This window comes from Mastigoproctus giganteus, chromosome 1 (genome assembly GCF_048544385.1).
Source record: "Mastigoproctus giganteus isolate SK-2022 chromosome 1, ASM4854438v1, whole genome shotgun sequence".
Taxonomy (NCBI): domain Eukaryota; kingdom Metazoa; phylum Arthropoda; class Arachnida; order Uropygi; family Thelyphonidae; genus Mastigoproctus; species Mastigoproctus giganteus.
In genome coordinates, this window is record NC_143575.1 from 227,704,446 (window position 1) to 227,728,653 (window position 24,208).

Below are 24,208 nucleotides of genomic sequence, written 5' to 3' on the forward strand. Positions count from 1 at the left end.
TAGAATATTTTTTTTTGAAAAGCAGTTGAAAAGTATATAATAATGTTAATAAAATTTAAAACAAGAAAGATGCCCGCCTTAATCAAAAATCCACTATAAATATATATATAATGGTCTTCACTGTTTCATTTTATCACCTAGCTGTTACCGTACCTTTCAAGAGTAATCTGATCAACAACTGCTGAGGTTTCCTCTGTGCCTACCTTGCACAGAGCTCAGCTCCATGAAATATTTTACATTATTAATTGCACATCTGGTAGATTCTCATTTGATTTTTCAAGATTTTTCTGTATATATCTAACGTGATATTCAATATGGTGGTTCTACCGTCATTTATTTATAGTTGGATACATTCCCAAGTCCGGCCAATTAATAAACTACTTAATTAATTTTCTGATTTTATACATTTAAAATTTCCCCTCCCCGCTCGGTCTTTTGCACCTCATAGACACTTCCTTCAACTATTATCGATAGTTAGGCTGTCAGTAAGAGAATATTCGCACGATATTCCACCGGAACAGTTTGGCAGAAGTTGTACACATGCTGATCATAGGTCTGCTTACGACTGTTTGGCTTAGCGCTTCAGTAGAGGTGATAGAATTACATGATGGTTATTGTTACAAATCACTGGCTCTGGGTGGTGTAATGGATTCGTTTTGAGGTAATTGTATGAGACAAGTAACTACTGGCGTCACTGTTTAAGGTCCAAGGTGGTGATTGCTGCTCACCGTTAACGTTCGGGTGGTGACTGTTACAGACTAGTGTAGTATCGCATCACGGAGACGATCTCGACATTCTTTCTTCCCTGGACTGCACAGATATGGGCAGGTCAGTGACCGGTCGTCGTCCCACCTGGATGATATCGGACGGACGAGTTGTATCGATTTCAACTTGAGCTTGTAGGTGTGGCGGAAGCTCGTGGTACACCGCAGCTGGCACAGCCTCTGATCAAAATAAATAATAATAAAAAAAAGATTATAGCAGTGCTGCCCCCTACTTCAGGGAATGACTGTTACAAGAAATGATAAATACACAAGGACAGTTAAAAATGCTGTATTGCGGAATGGAAAATGAATATTAAGTGATAGTAGTGAATATTAATGAGAGTAGGTAGTGAAATGAAGGAATAAAGAAACAGAGAGAGAGAGAGAAAGAAAAAACTACACGAAGATAGGAGACAGAGAAAGAAAGAAATACAAAGAGAAAATGAAGGGGAGAAAAAGAGAAAGAAAACAATGTGTGTGTGTGAAAGAGGAAGAAAAAGAAAACTACAAGAGAAAGAAATAGAGACAGAAAGAACAAAAATGGAAGAGAAAAAAAAATAAAAGAAACGAAATAAAAATTAAAGGAAAGAAACAGAGAGACAGAAAGAAAAATGTCGTGAAAAAAAGGAAAGGGAGAGCGAGAGAGAGAGAGTTCTAGTTTTATTATTATGTTTTTACTTATTTTATTTTATTGACATGGAATGCACTGGCTTTCTGCAATTGTAATTCAACATAATTCATTGGGAGAATTAAAAGTAACTCTTTAAATTAACATTTTCTTAACTTCATGTCGAATGGTGTAGGAGGTGTCCACTTTCTTTGGTATTTTTTAGATAATTATTTATTATTAAATAGAAGAAACACTAGTAAACCCCTTGAACTACTGTACTTTTCAGTAGAATTTATTGCGTTAAAAATAGGTTACAAAAATTCAAGTAGTTCAAGAAGAGTACAGTACCTGTATGTTTTTCCATTCACTTCATAGAGTAGTCCTCTTTTATTTCCACCCCTGATAACAAGATTTCGCAATGCTTCTAGAAACGTCTCCGAATTGTTAAGTAGGATTTTGTGTGGGAGTAAGTGAATGCGTACTACTGTATTTTCTGTAACTTAATTTTTAGAACAATAAATTCTACTTAGCGTTAGTATTACAGTGGCTAATGATCCAAGAAAGCGGACTTTTTCTGTATCGGTCAAAAAAATAATAAAATAAAAAAATAAAAATAAAAAAAGGGAAAACTCCAATCATTCCTGTCTTTCCTGATGCCAAAAAAAAGTGGCCCTCCAATTCTGCCAAACCCTCTGCCTTAATCATCATTGCGAGTAATTTATTCCAATAATCTATAACACGCTGAACTTCGTGAGTCTTGCCTTATGAGAAAGAATGATAGAAAGATATCAGTGAAAATATATATCTCCCTTATTCGTTTTACTGATTCCCTTCAGAGCCTTATATAACTCAGTCAGGTCCTCCTGATATGTCTTTTCAAGTTTTACAATCTGCACCTTGCAATCTGTTCTTCATGTGGTTATCGATTAGCACTCCTCGCCAGTTTGGTTGTACCTGTTTGAACATTTTCTAGAGCTCCGTCTTTCTTCATCTGTGGCCTCCAGACGTAAATATTATATTTAGGTCTGGAAGCCACGACAATGGTGAGACCGCACGAATATTATATTCGTGCTTTCTCACCATCGTAATTATATAAAGGAATAATGACATTAATTTCCTTGCTTTCGAAAGTCTTATATCTTATAGATATGACATCATGGACATTCTTAGCCGCTTGTTTACACTGCGTAGGAAATTTCATGTCTTACTGAATTGTAATCCTTAGTATTTTTTTCGTCCTGGACCACTTGTAATTCCACTCCCCTAGCTTAGAAGTAGCCCCTAGATTTCTGTTCGGCAGGTGCAAAACATCACATTTCGAAGCATTAAACTATTATTCAGGCGATATGTGCAACTGACTAAGTCATTTTGAAGCAAAATGGCCTGGTTCTAGTCCTTAACTACCATTCCTACCTTTTAAATCACCAGCATTTGACAACTTCTCCTGCTCTCCTCATCAGTTTCATTAAGGAAGATGAGAGTAGGTAGCGAAATGAAGGAAGATGGCTACTCTTCCATTTATGGCTACTCTCTGTCTCTTGTTTTTTATCCAACCCTTGATTCAACGAAGGATCTTCCTTAATGATCCCAATTTGTTCCAGGTTATATAATAGGCTTTCATGGGGAACCGTATCAAAAACTTTACTGAAGTCAAGGTAAAAATGTCGAAGTTGATTCTTGCATCCAACTGTTTTGACTTCATCGTAATAATTAAATAGGTTGTTCAGGCAAGACTTTTCCTTTAAGAACCCATGCTGTGATCCATTAAGGATAACATTCCTATCGAGATGGTTCTGTATCGTATTCTTAACCATGCTCCATAATACTACCCACCACTGAAGTGAAACACTGATTTATGGTTGCCTATAACTCTTTCGCACTTCTCTTGTGGATTGGAGAGACATTAGCGCTTCTCCATTACTGGGAGTTGTCTCAGAGTCTAATGATAATTTCATCAACATCCCCAGTGAAATGATGTATTCACATGCAGCCTACTTTTAATTTAATAGGATGTGTACCATCCACTCCTGGAGTGGATGGTACACATCCTTTACCTTCGGTTAGCTTCAACAATTTTTCCCCATAGACTCTTCTCCCAGATTGTCATTTCTTTAATTTACAGTAGTCTGACCGTTGTCATGTTTCTCTGATGGTTCGAATGGTCTTTCAACTGAAAGGTACCTATTCAACGCGTCCGCCGCTTCTGCTAGACTATCTATGACTTTAAATAAGGGATGTATTTCATTCACTCTCTTCTTTTTCGTACGAAAAGTACCCCATCTCTAATTTTTTAGCTCTCTTCGTTATGATTTCTTGTATTCAGCTTTCGCCTGTTTTATCCTTCCACTGGTTTTGTTAACTTTACGCTTATAAAAAAGTAAAAAGTAAAGTGCAGCTATTATCAACCCACTGCAGGATGGAAGTCTCCTCAACAATTCATGTTGAGGGAAATGGACCATAATCTACCACGCTGGTCCAGTGCGGGTTGGCAGATCGACCGTATTCAGCAGTCAGGGGCTTGAACCCCGGTCTACTCAAAGAGCGTGTGCTACTGCACTCCCGCTCCTGCCCACTCGGCTACGGAGGCCGTTCTATTTCGCGATTGTCTGTAACTAACCCATGCTTTTTTAAAATTTTATTTAAAAGTCAAATCATCCGAGTAACTTTCTTCTCTTATGTTCGTGGAGTGCAATAACACAGTATTTTCCTGCTTCCTGTACAGGCACAATTCCAAGCAGATGGGAAGTGTTTGATACCAACAACATGATTTTCTTCAAGAGTGGCAGGGAAGCGATCTCCTGCTTAGTGAGCAGAAGATCGCTTCCTTCTACTGTTGGAAAGTGCTGATCTCTTAGTGGCTTCCTCACCTATGGAACAAATCAAAGTCCCAGGAGGTATTGTTATACTTTCATAACGATGCTATTTCCGAACATCGGTAAGTGAATGGGGAAACCAGCAATGCGTATAGTACTCTTGCTGTACACAGCTCCACTCAACAGCAAGTTCCTGTACTCTTCATCGTCGCCTATGGATAAACATTAACAGAGCAGTGAGCTACACCTTCTGTTAATCAATAGGTGGAAGGCAAGTAAGCGATTTGTCTCACTTCCCCGTCCATGTAGAAAAGACTTATATACCTAGCCAGAGTATGATAGGCGCTTCTCCACATCTGCATGTGTCCTGAAAACCATAAAAACATTTTTCTTGTTCGCCTCCGCGCACTTTTAGTATTCATCTATGTTTTTTGATCTTAGTGTTAAGATTAGTAACGATTATTATAAACGTTTTTGTTTACACTTTGGCACGACCACCAACTCAGGGGAGTTTGCAGTTCACTTCTTTGACACTGAATACAATCATTAACTGTATGTAGCAGTCACACGCGCTTGAACCACAGTCCACTCAAAGGCATGTGTATTGGTATATTCTGCACTTGACTACTGGGTATATTCCGGTACGATCACTAAGTTGCAGGCGTGTACAGTCGATAATTTCGACAATAAATATAATTGATCAGCAGTCACACGGACTTGAAGCACAGTCCAAATGATGCCAAGAAGAGGAATTTTTTCTGCATCTGCCAAAAAGGAAAACATTCTCAATCACTAGCGCCTGTCCAATTCCACTTTGAACTTTACCAATTTATTCCAACTCTACAACGCGCTGCCCATAGGATAATATCATGAGATCCAGCGTTCTGTTATTCCCAAAATTTTTTATATTTGTAACCACTAATTCTTGTTTCTCTTGCAAGTGAAAATTTACCTCCCTTGTTCATTGTACTGATTCCCTTTAGGGTCTTACATACCTCAATTAGGTTCCTCCTGAGGACCTGATTGAAGCATGTAACTCCTAGTTGGCAAGCTTTGCAGTCCGCACCTTCTATGCCGCTCTTCATATGATTATCACTCCTCACTTTTTATTTGCCCTTATTTGAACCCTTAATAGAAGCTGTCTTTCTTAATTGGTGGCCTTGAGATCTGAACACAGTATTCTAAATGGGATCTCACCATAGTATTATATTAATCCTTCATCCTACTTGCTAAGGTTCTATATATCATAGAGATGACACCATCCATGTACCTTCCTTAACTACTTGTTTACACTGTTTGGCAATCTTTATTGGGAAGCATAGTTCGGCAGACCTGCAGCATGTACTTATACTTATTTCCAGAGAAACAACTTTTCCCCTTTGCATACACCTATGAAATTGTTGCTTAATGTACAACTGTGTTGTCTTCTTTTATACGTAGTCTACGCATTTGATTCCAGCTATCAGCGCGTGTACACGGCATAATGTCACTACTTTTTGGACAATCCTTATACCATGGACCGCAGCAAAACTTATCGGTATGCACCATTTTTAAAATAAATGACACTCACACACGATATCAGAAAACGAGAGATGCATTTCTGGTATTTCTTCCTACACCTAAATATTTGCATTAATTACCTAACCAATATTTACACTCTTCTATTCGAAGTATCAATTTCTGTTTCCATTTGCTTCGTTCAGCTAGGTGTGCAGATCAGAAAAATATTTGGTACGTACCAAGTTCCGGAAAATGACATCTGATGCAAGCCATTGTAGTAAGGAACGTGGAGAATGCGTTGAATGCAAGTGATGACGCGTAGTCAGAAATTTTTCGCTTTACAGCCAATGAATAACGGGATGAGTGAATTACCAAATAATTTCAGGTCTAACAGAAATGACTCACGAAAAGCTAATTAATGCAAATAGTTTTTCATTTTTCACGCGTGCACTTATTTTAATAGCTAACTACAGTTTGGCAGTCTGTAGTAACTAGATTCATCCGTTAATAGCTTTTGGGTAGGAATGCGTAAAGTTCTGGAATATTAATGAGTAATTCATTGAATTCGTATTCGTCAGAAACGTTTACATCAGACATGGTAAAAGTAGGTTGAGATTCAGTCAGTGACTTCGTATAACGGATACAGATGAACGCAGTTTCTTTGGTCTGTAAAACAGCCAAAAAATTGAACAGTGACATAAACGGATGTCTTTACTTACCGTTGCACCTGTAGACAAGATCGGACCAGATAATAGCTTCTTGGGAGAAGCAGAACACCCCAAGACGACCTCCTTTCAGCCTGCTGTCATATACGTTATCGGAATCTGCTACCATCTTTTCCCCCTCAAAAATTCGAAGTCTGAAAATATGAGGAAAAGCAGTCTTAGTTCAGTGTTTTAAATTTAGGTTAAGTCGTAGGGTCAAAGTATAAGTTTGCTGTGATTGACGTGTTTCAACTACGGTATTTGCACACATGGAGGAATCTGTTGCAGCGTTACACATAGTCAATCTGACCGATAGAAGAACTATTATCTTTCATCACGTCATGAATTTCATCGGTAGCACATTTAGTTGCAAGTTGTAATACTTGGTATAGCCATATTTATATTATAATAAAATCTTTATTTACTACAACGTTTATACAAAATAAAATATGTAAATACAATAGAAAGTTTTTTTTTTTTCTGTTATTTAAAACGATAACCTAAATAAACCTGGTTAGGCCTAATAAAAGGATATACTGTACTGTATTAGTTTAGTTTAATTTATATTTTTTGCATAAACTGTGTTTTCTAAATTTAAATTTAAAGTAAACTAATCAAACCTTACCATCTATTAGCATATATAGAGGAAGTTGAAGCAGAGTGGACAGGAACAAGCGAATAATCCAGTTTTTATGAAAAAATTACTATAGACGCGAATCTTCTTATGTATATAGATACGTCTTGGTCATGGGTGATCACTGATAAAGATTATTATTATTATTATAATTAGTACCAGTATTTGTATATTAGAGAAAGTACTAGGGGTGAGAATATTGTTGACATCATCATTACTAACGAATCACAAGGCTTAAAGTACAGGAACCATTCTCGAGAAGTGATCGTGCAGTCATCGGTTGAAAGGTGAAGAAAGATATTGTAGTATTTAAAGGTAAAGGCACGGGTTTTAATTTCAGACGAGGGGACTATGACAGTTTAAGGCGCTATATGGCATCTATTAATTGGGCGGATTGCAGAGTGAGGGTGGATACACTTGAATTATGGAACACCTTTAAAGCAAAAACCACAGAAGCCGTGAACGCATACATACCATTAAGAAAATATTGCAGGAGGAGGACAATCGAAATGGACAATCAAAATAGAGCAGAAAAAGATAGCATGGGACAGTTGCAGAGCGACGAATAGTACTGAAGCCTACAACAGCTGCAAGTTGATTTTTAATAATACCGCAGATAAAGTTAGAGAGGCCAAGGCTTCGTATGAGACAGCATTGGCTAAGAGAACAAAGAATAGGAACAAGGAATTTTTCATGTATGTGAATACAACAAAGAAGAAAGCCAATCGGATCGGATCCTTGTGCACTGGGTGTGAGAAACTTAGATAACCCAGCTGATGTTGCGGATGAATTCAGTAGGTACTTTACATTGGTCTTTACTGACGAAAGATCGTTCATGCTGAGAAGAGGCTGTGCGAGTGAGGCTGAGCGATATGAAATTAGAGATTTCGCAATTACAGATGATTGTTTATTGGAAAAACTTTTGAGCATAAAAGCAAGTAAGGCTCCCAGAGTTGATGGCATATACTTGGTGGTTTTGAGGGAGACCGCAAGAGTGTATTGATCTATTCAGGTTAATTATGAGGGCATCCTTGCACTCGGGGGAGATTCCTTTGGTTTGGAGAAGTGTCAGCTTATAGTCAACACATAAAGGCGATCCTAAGAGTGAAGTTCGTAACTTCAGACCGGTTAGTCTGACTTCAGTGATCTTAGGGGCATTGATTAAGAGTGCAATACAGGGACATTTAGATAGATGTGGTATTCTGAAAGACAGATAACATGATTTTGTTAAGGGAAAATCACGTTTAACTAACTTAGTAGTCTATTTTGACACAGGTAGTTATGAGCTGGATTTAGGTAACAATTTCGACAGTTTATTTGGATTTTAGCAAAGTATTTGATTCTACATGACAAGTTACTGTATAACTTCTCATGCTGAATAAGCTTGAACAGGTTGCGATTACTGGTAAGATTCTAAGATGGATTGTTGTGTGGCTGCAGGGAAGAAGGCAGAGGGTTGTGATTAATGGATTTTCTTTAGAGTGGGGTACTTCAAGTATCGGTTCTTGGACCACTGTTGTTTCTCATTTTCATTAATTGACATAGACGAAAGAAGGTGTGGTGTCAAAATTTGCAGACGACTTGAAGATTAGTAGAGTCGTTAATAATCAGTGCCAAGCAGCACCCCCTTCATGATGACTTGAATAGGCTTCAAGAATGGTCAGAAAAGTGGCAGCTAAGTTTTAATGCAGCAAAATTATACACTTGGTGGAGTTGAATTAAAAATAATAGAGGAAGAAAGGGATCTGGAAGTTACGATATGGGCAGATATGAAGTTTCCAAAAGCATATCAACAGCTGCAGTGTGATGGGGTGTGGCGTTATCATCCATAAACACGAACTCGGGGCATTGGCACCTCGGAACAGACGCACATGGGGAAGGATTATCTCAGTACAGTAGCGTGCACCGGTTACAGTACTGCCTTCCAGTATCTGGAGCTACGTACGTCCATCCATCCAAGGTAACGCCTTCCCAGACGAGAACACGTCGACCGCTATATCGATCTCTTTCAGTGATGCTTGCGGGGTGATACCGTGTGCCAACCTCTCGCCAGATTAGCTGACGTCCAGAATCGCTGCTGAGACTGAATCTACTCTCATCAGTAAAGAGTACCTTACCCCATTGCGCTGCTGTCCAGTCCTTGTGTTCGATGGGCAGGTGTTAAAGGGACACAGCGTACTGGCCGTCGAGCAAACAGTCCACCTTTGTGGAGTCGCCTGGCCACAGTAAACCGCGATATCCTGCGTCTTGTGCAGCTGGTTTGCAATGGATCCCGCTGTCTGGTGTCGGTCCCCCTTGGCCTGTAGGAGTATATAGCGGTCATTATTAAGCGTTGTTTTTCGTGGACCACCACCACTGGTCCTTCGAACAGCTGTACCTGTGGTTCTGAAGGCCGACCACGCACGTGAGACGATGCTATGGACGATACCGAACTCCACAGCCACACTCCTCGCTCGCACTTCGACCTTCTTCGAGCTTCCCAATTATTCGACCCTGGGTAAAGTCATCCAGATGTTGTCTACTGGCCATTTCACTGTCTGTAGCACTGTATGAAACCAATCGAACGTCTGTAACAATCGTGCTCACCGTTAGGTAATTTGCACTGCTGAACTGCTGCTTTTATCTGTTTATGTGAGCCGTCTCATCACGGTTCAAATTTTTGCATGTGCACCAGCTTTCTACTGAACGGCCACAATGATGCAAATCGCCACAGGCTGTTTCGTTTGATTTTGTGGTTGTAACCTTTAGAAATAGTGTTGGTCCTTAAGTTTTGCACACCAGTGTACATCTTGGATAAAATGCTAAGTTAGGTAATGTGAAATTATTTAAAGAATTTAAATAGACAGTAATTACATGGATAAATATTTCGAAATATTAATTTGCGATTTTTGCTTCTGTTTTTTTTTTTTTTTAATAAAGATTTTTCTCTTAATTTATCATCAGAATTAGTTATTCCTTGTTTTCTTATAATTATATAAAGAAACAATGAATAATCAACTCTTTTATATTATTTGGGATTCGTTTTGTTATTTCAAGTGATCTTTGCTAAGGGCGGGGGAGGAAGTGTAATTATACTAAGGAAGGGAGTTTAATTATACAAAGAAAAAACAAAGAAGAATACTTGTATGGAAAAAACTAACATATCCCCAGTAGTGAATATATTGACAATCCTTATCCCCTTATGATAAGAATAGAACAGTTGTAACTGCCAGTTACACCTATCGTCAGTTTCCTGATACCACATAATAGCAACTTTCAACAAATAAGACTGATAACTTATGATCTTGCAAGAGTTTGTTCTTGATGGTATAATCGTCCGTCTTACCATACTTTTGCCATTGCAGCTTAACGTGCCCATCACTACTACCACATGTATATCTAACGATGTGTAACCGAAAACGTCAACCCCCACATACCCAATCCATGCTACTTTATTGTTCAGACATTTACTAAATATCAGAAGGGCACTTATTCATGTTTGCATTACATCAATTCTGCGCAGATTCACCACTCAATTGTTAAGATATTTGATATTTTAGTTTGGTATTGTATACATTCAAGCGTTATAACTATTCCATTTTATCCAAAGACTAAACGCTTGCCCATTACCTTGTTTTTTCTTCGCCATTTCTTCTTGTTTTGGTCGCTAATGCTCTCGCATTTGAGCTAATAATAGCAATGGCCCATTAGATACAAATTATTGTACTCTTTTCTGTCTCTATGGACGAATCTTACTGCAGACCCACTTACTCTCCGTTTCCATCTGTAACAACAGCTATCAAATTTCGCATTCCGTAGGATTCATTTGTCTCCAAACCCCCTGAAGCCATAGATTTAAATTATGCGCAAGAGCGTACGTATGGAAGTTCGCCTTTGCATCGAACTCTTCTTGTAGGCAGAAGCCTTTTCTGCAGTCCTGATGATCAAATAAACTTTCCGATGTAATAAATATTCAGTAAAAATAATAAGAACAAACGGTCTTCATTTCTTACTCAAGACTCCGCCGAGAGCTACAGACGCAGGTTTTAAAACGATCGCCACTTCACAGTCGAATCTCCTGAGGAGATTCTGTTATCTGAAACGACCGTTAAAGTTTCGCCAAGAATCTGCACTGCACTTTTGGCGAGATTTAGCTACGCAGCAGAGTCCGCAAGCACGGAATTTTTACAATATTTACTGCCTACGTGCTCGCTCACAAATTCGTGGAAACTCATTCAGTGGTGTGTACACTATAAATACGTAATATGGACCGTGTAGCGCGTGCACGCACACATTTCCTGATTTCAGACAATATTTGCCCAGGCTCTATGGAAATAGTTCCATCGGTTACATATAGTCTTTTACGTTTTCGAAATATTTCGTCTTTCCTGGTTTTGTAATGGAAAAGACTCACTAAGTTCAAAAATAACTAGCCACACGACATTAGCTGGAAATTTACGCAGATCATAGTGACTTGTTAGGTGTAGAAATTACCGACAGAAGACACTTGTTTCGGAAATGGAAGAGTTAAGGTTGCATTAAAAGTGTTTTTTTTTTTTTTTTTTTTTCATATTGGTTTTAGCTTGTACTTCTTTCCCAAAAAGAGAAGAGCAAATTTTTCGAGAGAATGTAGTTGCAACCCTAGCTTCTCGAGGACCATTCCATTTCAGAATGGAATGGTCTTCGAGAAGCCAGATAATCCAAACCTGTAAATCATGCTTTTCGTCTGAGTATAGGGTACGACTTCCTCTGGAGCCACTGCTTCGGATGAGCCATTCACCGTCAAGCATTCTTTGGTAGTAAACAGCGATTCCTCGAGTACGTTTACAAGCTGCTGTATAAATCGTGGCAGGGCACTTATGGCTGCAGTTAAATTTTCAATCTTCTATACCGTGCTGAAAAGACTTGGGTTTGGAAGCCTGTCGACTTCGAGTGCAACTCTTATTGGATTTTGTTGCCAATAAAGTGCCTATCCAATTCCTCTTTGTACTTTTCCAAACTATCCACCTCCACCTCCGGGGCAGGCAGTTGATTATAGTGACCTACAGCCCTCTGCCCGAAGTTAAATCTAATGAGATCCAGCAAGTGTTTACGGGTTTCATATCCCAGAAACTTAGGTTTATCGTCCAGCAAATCCACCCAAACAGGCAAACGGACTACATAATCCACAAGCGGTGTATGTGTGTGTGCAGTAGTAGTAGGTGTTTTTTTTTTTAAAGGAGCATCAGCAACTAAGGCCATATTGCTCTGTATATTACTGTCTGTATATTTCGTGTGTTGTGTGGTCGATTTTCTGTTTGCTGGACGAAAAAACCGAGTTTCCGGGAAGGTTTTATGCTACCCTCGCCTGAGACCGCCTAACTCAGCCACGTTGTGAAAAAGCCCCATAAAAATTCCTCATGTCATCGACGGGACATCAGCTCTGGTCTTCTCCACCAGGTGTGGGGAGGACGGCGATTCTCCCAACTGTGCTACTCACGAGGGCTGTGTGTGTTATTTTATTTCTTCCCCAGTGTACAGTCTCGCAGAAAAATGCCATGAAGCAGAGAATGGGTCAAACTTCACTCTGTTTATTTACTGTTTTATTCGTGTTTTCTTAGATGATTAATATTTTATTTTATTTACTTTTGATTTTGTTCATTGTGTACTTTGAACGTTTACCAAGGTCCTTGACTCATCGATAGTTTTTCTAATATGTTCGGCTTCGAGTTTCAAAACCAGAACTCAGAGAGAGGTATTTTACCACAACAACCGTCACATATTTGCATCAAGATCTTTTTGCGTATCGCGTTCCGGAAAACTGTTTTTATGGGTTTCCGGAGGCAATGAATGATAATAAATAAACGCTTAATGAACATGCTGCAGGGAATTGTGAAAAGTAGCATAAATAATTGGTTGTTTGCTCAGAAAATTTTTTTTGATGAATACTCACGGAAAAAAAAATCCTCCTGAAGCAATTTGCATATCGCTTGTTCCTGATGAGTTCATTGAACTCTGCATGCAGTGTCAGCCTCTAGAGATTTCGCACGAGGACGCTCTCCGCATTCAATCTCGTAACAGATTTCTTACACTTTTACATCATCTGTCTAGCTGTTGGCCGTAACACTAAGTAATGAGGCTGAATAAGCACTTAACAAACGAATATATATTCTTCCAGATAAAGGTTAAAAATACTGTTATTTTAAATTTCTTCGTGAATTTTGGAATTGTTTGTGCCAAATAAGAAAAGACGTCTAGGACAAAGCCACTGTGTAATCTAAAGTAAGAGCTTTAATCTAATCACTGAATTATAACTACCCTATTAGTAAATTACTATGCTACATTGCGCGCAATATAAAAAAGCAAACAGCTTTGTACATTAGTGTAGTGGTAATTTGCATCTGGCCATGCAAGTCAAGGTGATAACAGCTTTCAATAAATAAGACACTTATGACACTTGTGATAACTTATGATCTTGCAAGACCCTAGTAAAGATATCACGGAGTTTCAAAAGGATGATTATAGGAGCTCGTGTGTCGGGTTATTCCATATCGGAAACGGCACGTCTTGTCGGTTTCCCACGGCCCTCTGTGGTTAAGGTACAAAGAATTGTGTCAAACCACCTCCTCCCGACAAAACTATAAAGAATTGGGCAAGGTAGATAGATGTTCATGGTAAGCGAAGGGTGCAGCGTGTTGTACGGGCTGAACGACACGCCCGTACAACACGCTGCGGTGTCAAATGTGCGACAATTGACGCCGCAATACAGTACGGGGGGGAGGGGTGTTGAGGAACAGTGTCCCAAATTATAATTGTTGTTGTTATTAGGTTTTAGGAGCATTAGTGACTAAGGCTATATTGCTCCGTATATACTGTCTGTAAATTGCGTGGGTTCTGTGGTCGGTTTTATGTTTTGCTGGACGAAAAATCCGAGTTTCCCGGAGGAAAAAACATGCTACCCTCTCCAGAAACTGACCAACTGAGCCACGTTGTGATAAAGGCCCATAAAAATTCCTCACATTGATGGGACTCGAGCTCAGGTCTTTTCCACCCGGTGTGGGGAGGATTTTACCAACTGTGCTACCCACTAGTGCCCAAATGACAATGCGCCGCAATTTAGACGTATGGGATTCGACAATAGATGATCCAAGAGACATCCTACACCGTTGATCATCGTCGACGGCGAATGCTGTTGTGTCAACAACACGCTGGTTGGACAAAGGAGGACTGGAAACGAGTGTGCTCGTTGGATGAGGCCGGATAACTGGTGCAACACGCCGACGGACGTCTTCGTGTGTGGCGCAAACAACACGAGTCCATGGACCCATCGTACATGGTGCTTACTATCCAGGTAGGTGGCGGTGATTGCTTAATATGGGGCTTGTTTTTCTGGCAAAACTAAGATCCCTGGTGTGTATGGACGAAAGTTTCACTGGTGAGGTCCACCAGCAGCTCTTAGGAGATCATGTGCACTTTGTTGAATTTTTTCCTGGACACAAATGGGATCTTCCAAGGAGATAATGCATCCGTCATTGGGCCCGCACTGTGCGCGAGTGGTTCGTGGAACACTGAAGCTATCACTTATCCTGATTGGCAACTAAATTCGCCTGACCTCAATTCAATTGAACACCTGTGGGTTGTTTTGGACACGTAACCATCATCTATTCCGACACTGTGAAAAGCCTTGCAGGCAGCATTGGTGTAGATTCCTACTGACGCCTTCAGACATCTAGTGGAGTAAATGCCTAGGCGAATAATGGCTGTATCCGTGCGAACTGTTGCCCTACATGATATTAGGTAGGTGGTCACAATTCAGTAATCATTGAGTGTATGTGAGACGGCTTAAAATCTAACTCGGAAGTTTTGATCATAGCATGTCAATAAACCATCTTTCCGATGAGACACACACTTATGTCATCGACATGTATCCTCTCGTTTAGCTTCTCGGTGTTAGTTAAGTTAGGTCTTGAGCGAGGATTGCACGTCCCCTCCCCGAAACTCAGGTTTTTTTATTCAGCAAAACAAGCAAAAAACTGACCATAGAATAATTTAGACATAATACAATGATGGTGTCCAGCCTTAGCAAAACCTCAAACAAACAAACAGCAGTGTGGAAGATAAAATCTTGGCAGTACAGAATTCTTTAGAATGGGTTCGTAGTTACTGGAGAATACACGCCTGGCTACAGCGTTACTTGTTGTCAAACTTCTATCATATCAAAAATTGTTTTTAGGGTCCGAAGAGGTGCAAATCTGAAGGAAATGTGTCTAGATTTTAAGGTGAGATTGGGTGGTCCACAATTTCCAGCTTAGAATGTTGAGTATTGTGATGTTTTATTGACAGTGTGGGGGTCAAGAGTTGTGATGAAGAATGATCCTCTTTTCTCAACATTGTCCTCATCTTTGTTATCAGGAGATCAGAATCATAATAGGCATTTGTTGTGACGCCATCCTCCAAAAAAATAAATCTGCCTGCGATGGCATCGCATGCCTGTCTGTTTGCTCTCAGGTGAGCAGTGGTGGTCTAATGATTCATCGCACGTCACAGTTTTGTCAATTAACTCAAGCCCCCTCCTTTCTGCGACCTTCCAGGTGCTTAGAGGAAACTCAACTTTCCGCTCTTTCTGATCAAATTTCAGCATTTGGAACTCATCTTGCATTCACTTTTTTGGAAACGACGATACGGTGGTTGTGGTGTGTTTAGCGCCAAAGCAGCTAAGGCCATGAGGTACCAGTATTGTAATGGTGTGCACTTATTTGGCCTCGTTGTGATAAAAGCCAATGAAAACTCTTGTTAATACGGGATTCGAATCCATGCCATTTCCAACGGTGTGAAAGGACGGTGATCTTGACCACTGTCCTTACTGCGAGGGCAACGCTTAGGTGCTCATGAACGACTGTCTGCCTTATCGGCACTGATATTTGCTTTTTCCAAAAACCGGGGTTATTGGTTAAAGATGCACAGACAGTTTCCTTAATAAGCGCCTTATTTTTGTTGATGTTCACATGATTGACTGCAGCATAGAGGAGATTACTCACCATTCCATATGTCTTTAAAGGGCAGTACAACACTCATAGAACTGTGTTTTCGACAGTGCATCATTCCCGAACTGTATTCTAAGTCGTTTTTGTTGAATATAAACCTTCTTTTACCAAATATTTGATTGTACAGTTAGTAAGAGGAGTTGCTGCTCCACCTTCTTGCTAAATTTCACAGTCCCATCTTGCGGTATGCCTACGCGCACTTGCGCAAGCACTGTTAGCGTGAGGAGAGAAACATGAAATGGCTATACATGAATGACACCAATTCACATAGTTTTTTATGAGAAACCGAAAATTCTAGGTGAAATTGGCACCTCCTTGTACGTGCCAAAGTATTATAATAGACAAGATAGTGCTTATGAAACTCAGATAAAAAAAAGATAAGCATAACAATAATTGACCAGTTCTAAAATCTTTTTACCTGATGAGGCCTATCAGAGGTCTGTGAAGTAAGAGCCATCGGTAAGCTACTTTCTCCTTCCAGCCAACGTTCCTTGGATCTCTCCACAGTAAAGTAACCTGCAAAATACACGAATTTCGCTGCAGGACCTGGAAAGGCTACATTTATAACTTTTCATTGAAATATAACTAAGCAGTTGCGATCCTATCTTCAATTCAAATAGAAATGTCCCTGGGTGTTTATTTATAGGAAATATGGAGAAGGTGCACATACGTTAGCAACCTCAGTCCTAGTAAAAAAGTGTAACTTACCTGGTTGGCTGTGTCACCAGTATGCCACAAGGCGTTCCTCATCATTTGACCAGGACCGGTGGAAGAGGTGACTAGTTTCAACTGAATACCGGGTTCGGCCACAGCCCGGAAAGGAGTTGCTTGCCAGTAAGTCTGGGTCTTCTTTTTCCACATTACTGTGTAGAAGTTGGAGTTGTCTTGGTAGCTATAACAGAGAGAGAGAGAGAGATATAAGAATGTGAAGAAACACTTTGGTGTCAAATAAAACTAATTAAAGTATCTGAGTGTGTATTCCAATAATTAGTTTATCTATTCCGGTATGAAAAAAAAAAAAAAAAAAAAACAGTTAGTTTTGTCATCGCAGTTTATTTGTATATCTGTCTCAGTTCGATGGTCTCAAATGTACGAATTTCTATAAATATCTTCCATCGATAACAATGAATTACGCTGTCTAACAAAAGAAAGTTTGTTTATATTTAACTGTATCGTAACGGTGTCAGTATTTTGTTGGCAGCTGAAGGTTTTATGTTTTTTTGCGATATTTATGTGCATTGCTTTAAGTCGCTGATTCTTCTAAAACCCTACAAACAACGTGTGTATTGCATAAATGCATATCAATACTGATATATGAGAGCCTGCAGTATTCATATAATAAGTATTTTTGCAGCTTGCTGTGACTACCAAAAGAAGGTGTGTGTGTGTGTTATGGGAATTTAATGGCGCACGAGCGGCTGGGGCTGTAGTGCGCCTATTCATAGGAAAATGATAAAAAACGAATTTCAGATATGCCTAAGGTTGAGCAAGACAAGTTATGGGCACCTCATATCTGCTGTGGTAGTTTCAGATCATCAGCAGGGGGGTGGGTTCGTGATAATTACGTCTGCCTTTTACGATACCTCGAATATGGCCAGCTCAAAATTATCATGCCGACTGAAACTTTTTTATGGTGGATTTTCAAGTTTTAAAAGTCTGCCGATCTAAAGGCTATAATTGGTGCTAACATACCATTAGTGTCATATTGCTATAGTGTCACATAATGAAGACCCTCCAGTTCCCAGTCCACCTTCCAGGGAAGAGTCTTCAGAATTAGACGATGAATCTGGTGAACCAAATAACAAGGAATACACTTCAGGAGCCTGTTCAAGTAAATTGCCACATTTGCCTAATGGGGAAGAATTGGATGAGTTAGTGAGGGACTTGAATCTAACCAGATCCAATGAAGAGCTCCTGCACCTTATTTAAAAGAGTGGATCCCAGTTGCAAGACTTTAGACTTTCACATACAGAAAAGAAAAAGATATGTCACTTCGCACGTTTTTACACCGTTGCAGGCGCCTCCGTAGCCAGGTGGAAAGGAGCAGCAGTGCGTAGCACACGCTTCTTGATTAGACCGGGGTTCGAGCCCGTCACCACCAAATATGGAGGATGCGGAAAGGTCAGGGAATGACCACCGCATATCCCGGAGCAATATGGCCTTAGTTGCTAATGCTCCTAAAAACCAAAAAAATAACAAAATAAATACACCGTTGCAGAAACGCTCTGCTATTGTTTTGGCTTAATTGGTCCTTATGAAAATATTGGTATTAGTTTCAATTCATAAGAATCATGTCTTTTCATAGACATTTCAGGTAAAAGTTTGAAAGCTGAGTTACTTCACAATGGAAATATACACCCATCGATTCTTGTTACGCACCCTGTTCATATTAAAAAAGACTACGGAAATGTGAATCATGATCAGGGACGATCAAATATGACCTGTATAAATGGGACATCTGTGGGGGGGTGGTTCAAGATGTTGGGGTTCCTTCAGTGTTTATAAGATGATTTCACTAAGTTCCCTTGCTTTCTCTGCTTCTGGGACAGAGGCAGTAGACCAGAATCAGAAAGAGAATGGTGTACACTCCATATCAAGCTGGGATTGGTTTTTTAAAGCATTGAATCCTCTAGTTGACACCTTACACCTTCAAGCTATGCAGAGTACATAGTGGACATAGCGTTTTTTGTTATGCGGATCCCGTGGTTTCCCACAAATACGCGTTAAATACTCTGCTAACATAGCAAAGCCAGTCAGTGTGGGTTATGTGTGAGTAGTGTGTGTTTGTGTTGTTTGACTGGCCTCTTCGTTACTGGGAGGCGCGATCACCAGGAATGAGCCTCCCAGCATCCGTCCACTGGCATGAGGAGCCGGACTAGGGAGTAAAAGACATCTGACGGGCCGTCCACACTCTTGCAGGAGCGAGAGTGGGGAGGGCCAAGGAAAGAGCGGAGAAGAGACAGGAAAGTGGAAGACAGACAAGATAGCGAGGATGACAGAGCGTAGGCATCCTCCCAGGCGAAACGGAGCAGGAAGAGTGCTAGGTGCAGTTGTGGGAGTCCTGGAGAAAGACTGTGGGTAGGAAGAACAGAATAGGTAAAGTTCAAATTAAAGAGTCCAGGATCGTCACAATGGAGAATCACGGAGCGGCATCGACAGGGCTGTCCGCCATTTGCAGTTTCATGTCTGGAAGTTTCCGGTGCTGGGTATCAGTTGCTGTCTAGAGGAGGTTATCCAGGAGTAGTGTTCGGGAGTTGCAGGTGATGCCAGCGACGACGAAAGATCTCGTTGGCATAACTGGTCAGTGCACGGAAGGCATCATTAGATTCCAATAACTTGGTTTCTGGCCGAAGTGATGTAGTGTGGAGGTCTAGGAGTAGTTGGTTTCTTAGAGCTAAGTATACGTTGCATGAGTGCATCACGTGATTCCAGTCTTCAGGTTCTCCGCAGGTACAGAGGGCATCCTCGACTAGGCCGAACTCTAGAAGGCGTCTCTTGAAGGACCCGTGGCCAGTTAATAGGAAGGAAGCATAGACGTTAGGGAAGAACCAAGTGGAACGTTGCTTGTTGATGTAGGTTGCCACAGGAAGGAAAAGTTTAGTAGTTGCACCAGTTGTGGAGTTATTACAGCGGGTTTGCCATAAGTTTATGAATTGTAGCCACACACGTTTATGTTCCTGTTTGATGTCGGTATCAGTACGGGTTTGAATAGTGAGGAATTCAGCTTCCTTATTCTTCTTGATGGCATGAGAAAGTCCGATAAAAGCGACGTGGAGGTCCAAAGGGAGGCGGCCTGTTAGTAGCTGTAGGGCGGCAGTTGATGTCGTTCTACATGCGCGGGTCATTTGTAGTATCATAAGTCGTTGAATTTGCTGAATTTTACGTTGAGCATGCACTAAAGTCATTCGGTGGTACCATACTGCAGCTCCATATGTGACAATTGGTATAAATACTGCTGAGTATAAAAGGCGTTGAGTTGGTCCTTTAAGACCCCAGTCCTTGCGGGTAAAGCGCACTAACATAGTGATGTAATTTTTTATCTTTTCTTTGATAGCTTGGATATGAGGAATGAAAGTTCTCCTGTCGTCCAAAATTACTCCTAGGTACTTCACCGATCTGTAGTTTTTCAGTGGGCGGCCATTAAAACGTATGGTAGGAGGTCTGGAGAAGTCCAGTTTGCCTTTTAATAGGAGGGTTTTGCTCTTCTCAGTGGAGACTGAGAGTTTATTTTCCGTGGCCCATACGGACAGAGCAGCGAGAACAACCGTAGCCTGGGTTTCTATAGTGGCGCGGGTGGGGCCCTCAATGATAATAACCATGTCGTCGGCATAAGAAAGCTGAGTAGTGTGTGGGTAGTCCCTCAGGAGCCAGTCGTCGAGTATCATATTCCAGACAGCTGGCCCCAGGATGGAGCCCTGGGGACAGCCTCGGGTTAGATGTCGGGTGATGCAGTGATATTTTGTTTTGATGCTGACCTTGCGGTTAGAGAAGTATCTTTTGAGGCAGTGGTAGAAATTCCAAGTGCAGTTAGAGACTCTGGCCCTCTGAAGAACGCCCGGCCATCACACTGTGTCAAAAGCTCCTTTGAAGTCAATGAAGATTCCCAGTACATAAGTTGCATCCGACTGTTCTGCAACTTTGAGGGTTGTAGATAGAGCATCAATTGTGGAACACCCTTGTTTGAATCCAAATTGAAGCGAGGATGCCAAACCACTGGCTTCATATCGGGGTTGGAAGCGGGAGAGCAGCAGTCTCTCAAAAAACCTTGCCGAGAATGGGAAGCAGCGCAATCGGGCGATATGCCTTGGAGGTACCTGTGGGATCCTTAGGTAAGAGCCTCAGGTTAGCATGCTTCCAACGTGATGGAAAGTTACCCTCATTCAGACAGGTGTTGAAGAGCTGAAGAAGTATCATTGGAGCTATGGCCCAGAGACGTTGCACAGTCTCGTCTTCAATAAAATCCAGACCAGGAGCTTTACCTTTTTGATTTTTTTAATTGCTGCATCGACTTCTTCCTCTGTGAATGGTTCCTCCATATTGTCTGGCTGGAAGCTGGAATTTTGTACTGCTAACTTCCTGTGGATGTCAGAGTTGGTGTTGTCCTGATATATTAGTTCATCCAGAATCCGGTTGATTGTATCTTCTCAGTGTGTAGTCTCCGACGAGTCATCAGAGCGGACAGAGTGTAGTACAGTATGTTTCTAAAATTGACTGATGCAAAAGTGAAAAGTAGCATATTTAATTGGCTTCACAAGGATTAGAAGACAAAGAAGATAACGCCTTTTTAGTAACACTGAGTGAAAATTACAAAAAACTAGTTCACACATTGATTGAAAATTTCAGAAAAATGGAATGTAGAAGGTCAATCAAGCTCCATTACTTGCATTCTTACCTGGGTTTCTTTCAGACTTAATCTGGGCGATGCTAATGAAGAGCGTGAGGAGAGATTCCATCAGAATATGCAGTCAATGGAGAAGGGATATAAAGGAGGTCTGATGAAGCTATGATGGAACACTGTATCTGGTCCTTGGTTCGGGATGATCACACTGACCACAAAAGTGATTAACCCGAGGAGGGTTTCTATTCTTCTTTTTTTTTTTTTTAATTTGTGATTTTTTTTATCTTGTTATTTACTTGTAGCAAAGAGTAATACTTTATTCTGTACATAAGTTAAAGATTGTTAATAAATTGTGATATAGTATTATTGAAAATCTATTTTTCTCTAATTTCTGGGCAGACCATTGATTCTGTGCAAAATAGTAAGGTCATATTCGAAATCAGCACACCAAAATTCAAAAATTTAAAGAAACACCCCAAGAATTGCAGAATAACAGAATCTTTTTGAAAATGTGTTATTTAGTGTTATCAATGCCTCTAGTTGTTTCGTTAACAATGTCGAAGAAATTAGTTTCTCACTGTTTTTGTGTTAAAGCAAAACCACTTGTAGTCCTTAGGAGGAGAGAAGCCTAGTGGATGTTCCTGTGGGTGATTAATGAATGACCTTCTGCCATTTAGAACTGCATGGATGCACATCACAGCATTTCGGTGTTTGTCTCGATTTTGAAGTGATAAACACAATGACACGCGCTTTTAAGCAGTCATTAAGCGAATGTATTAAACGTAACATTCCTTCCCACTTAATGGTTTCCGCTTGGCATTATAGTCATCTAAAACGTCTTAATTGGCTGCAGTCTGCATACTTAGTTACGAATCGCAACTGTAAAGTTAGGTAGTCACTCACCTTTGAAAAGCATTGCAGTATAAACCTGTGAAAAGCGTGTTTACTTAATGTAGACGAAATAGTTTGTAACTTGTATGTCAAACTGCCTAGTTTCGTCTGCTTTAGCTTGATCTTTAGATTACCGCTTTAAACGCCTTAACCAACTTACCTGAACACGAATCCAACATAATCATCGTCAATTTCTGTGTCTACGAAGAAGGTCCCTTCAAAGTCAACACCACCAAAAGCATGGTAACCTGAGAAATAAAACAGAAAACATCTCATTAAAGAAACATTTGATGGACCCTTTGATTACGAAGTTAAATGTACATTTGGAGAAATCTATCTTTTCGAAATTTAAGTGTAAGCAAACTCGCGAATTAAGATTCTATCACCGACAGAAGTCACATAGGCTAAACGAACTTAAGAGGTGTCTGTTTTTAGATTATTTAATAACACACAAGATCACCAGAAGCCATTGATCAGGACATGTTCCCAAATAGCACGGAGATGTCGATCTAACAAGCAACACATATGGTGACTATCCATATCCAGATGCCTCACATTATTAGGGCTGATATGAATATAATAAAAACATATTTTCTGTTCGTACTCCAGGACGATCACATGGTCAAAGGAATTCACAAGACAGAGAATACAAGAAACATCACCGTATTTAGCAGTCATTCAGGTTTGAACGACAGCCACTCAAAGCGGCGTGCTTATGCAGTTTTGTGGGGGAGGGGGAGTTTGTTATTTTACTTAGCTTTATTTTATATCGTTTTTCTTTATTTATTCAATATCTTTTCCTACTCCTTTACTTTATAGTCTTATTTAATTAATTCTTTTCTTTACTTTTCTATGTCCCCCTTTTTAGTGTCCCCTCCCACATTACACCTGACTTGTTAATCTCCCAGAAGATTCTAGACTCTAGGGGGGGGTCTCATTATTATAAGTATTCCTCCTCTGGACTGGCTGATGTTCAAAATGACTGACAAACTCATATGTGCTAAATATAACAATGTTTATTGACACTATTTACATGGTAATCAAACAACAACAAATAACTGAGTACTTTATTCAGTGGGACCTTGTTAGACTGCTAGCAATTAACTGTTTACATATTTTGTAATAAAAACTACCAATTCTAATATACCATTATGTTTCTTCATGTACCTCAACATTGGTTCCAACAGGTCCAGGTATTTATTACATCTCATAATCCACAAATCACTATCCCTACTCCTTAACTGTCCAAGTAGGTCAATAGGTAACAATCAGCATACGAATAGACAAATATAAGTCATTATGTGTCCCCTTTCCAAAATTATTAAGTAATACACATACTTCAGTCAGAAATCTCTCTTTCAACCACAGATCAATCAGTCAACAATAATCAACCAAAATTAATTAATAATCTTCCCGTTTAACTAATCCACAATTCATTAATTAATGCTTGACACTCAATTAATGGTCTACCTGTTTAAACAATTACAATCACAATAAATTATACTCTTAATAAATCAAAATTCACTATAATTCAAAATTCAACCTTAATTCAACACTAGTTAGTAATCTACTTGCCATTTGTTAAACATTCTACCTTCAATCCTTTGTTACTTAATTAATCATTTCTCCCTAATCTGCTATTATGTCAGAACTCCCCTTCCAACCACAGATTAACTTACACTTTAATGCACTACTCTTATTTCCTCTACTAATTTGAATTATCTATCTGTCTCTCTCTCAATGTATTACAACTATACGTACATATATATACTGTATATATTTACGTTTAGCATTCTCTCCTAAATTTATAACGTTCCTCTAGAGTCCTTTCCATTACTAATTTAAGATTTTTCTGTACTTAACTAGCACTTACTCAGTTTGCTGAGCATTTCTCTCTGCTCTGAGCTGCAATAACCATTAGCATATGAGGCGTAGTCTGGAAGGCAAATGTT

At 39.9% G+C, this 24,208-nt stretch overlaps 1 protein-coding gene across 1 annotated transcript in view; it reads right to left on the reverse strand.

The window, feature by feature from the left end:
• Positions 1-317: 317 nt before the first annotated feature.
• Positions 318-24,208, reverse strand: part of LOC150091571 (cartilage oligomeric matrix protein-like) — a 131,268-nt gene continuing 107,377 nt past the window's right edge. Inside the window, exons 21-25 of the mRNA XM_090376238.1 lie at positions 22,417-22,504; positions 16,736-16,919; positions 16,446-16,543; positions 6,407-6,546; positions 318-944 (exon numbers count right to left, since the gene is read on the reverse strand). Of these exons, the coding sequence (XP_090232364.1) occupies positions 775-944; positions 6,407-6,546; positions 16,446-16,543; positions 16,736-16,919; positions 22,417-22,504 (680 nt within the window). The 3' untranslated portion in view covers positions 318-774. The remainder of the gene's footprint in view (positions 945-6,406; positions 6,547-16,445; positions 16,544-16,735; positions 16,920-22,416; positions 22,505-24,208) is intronic.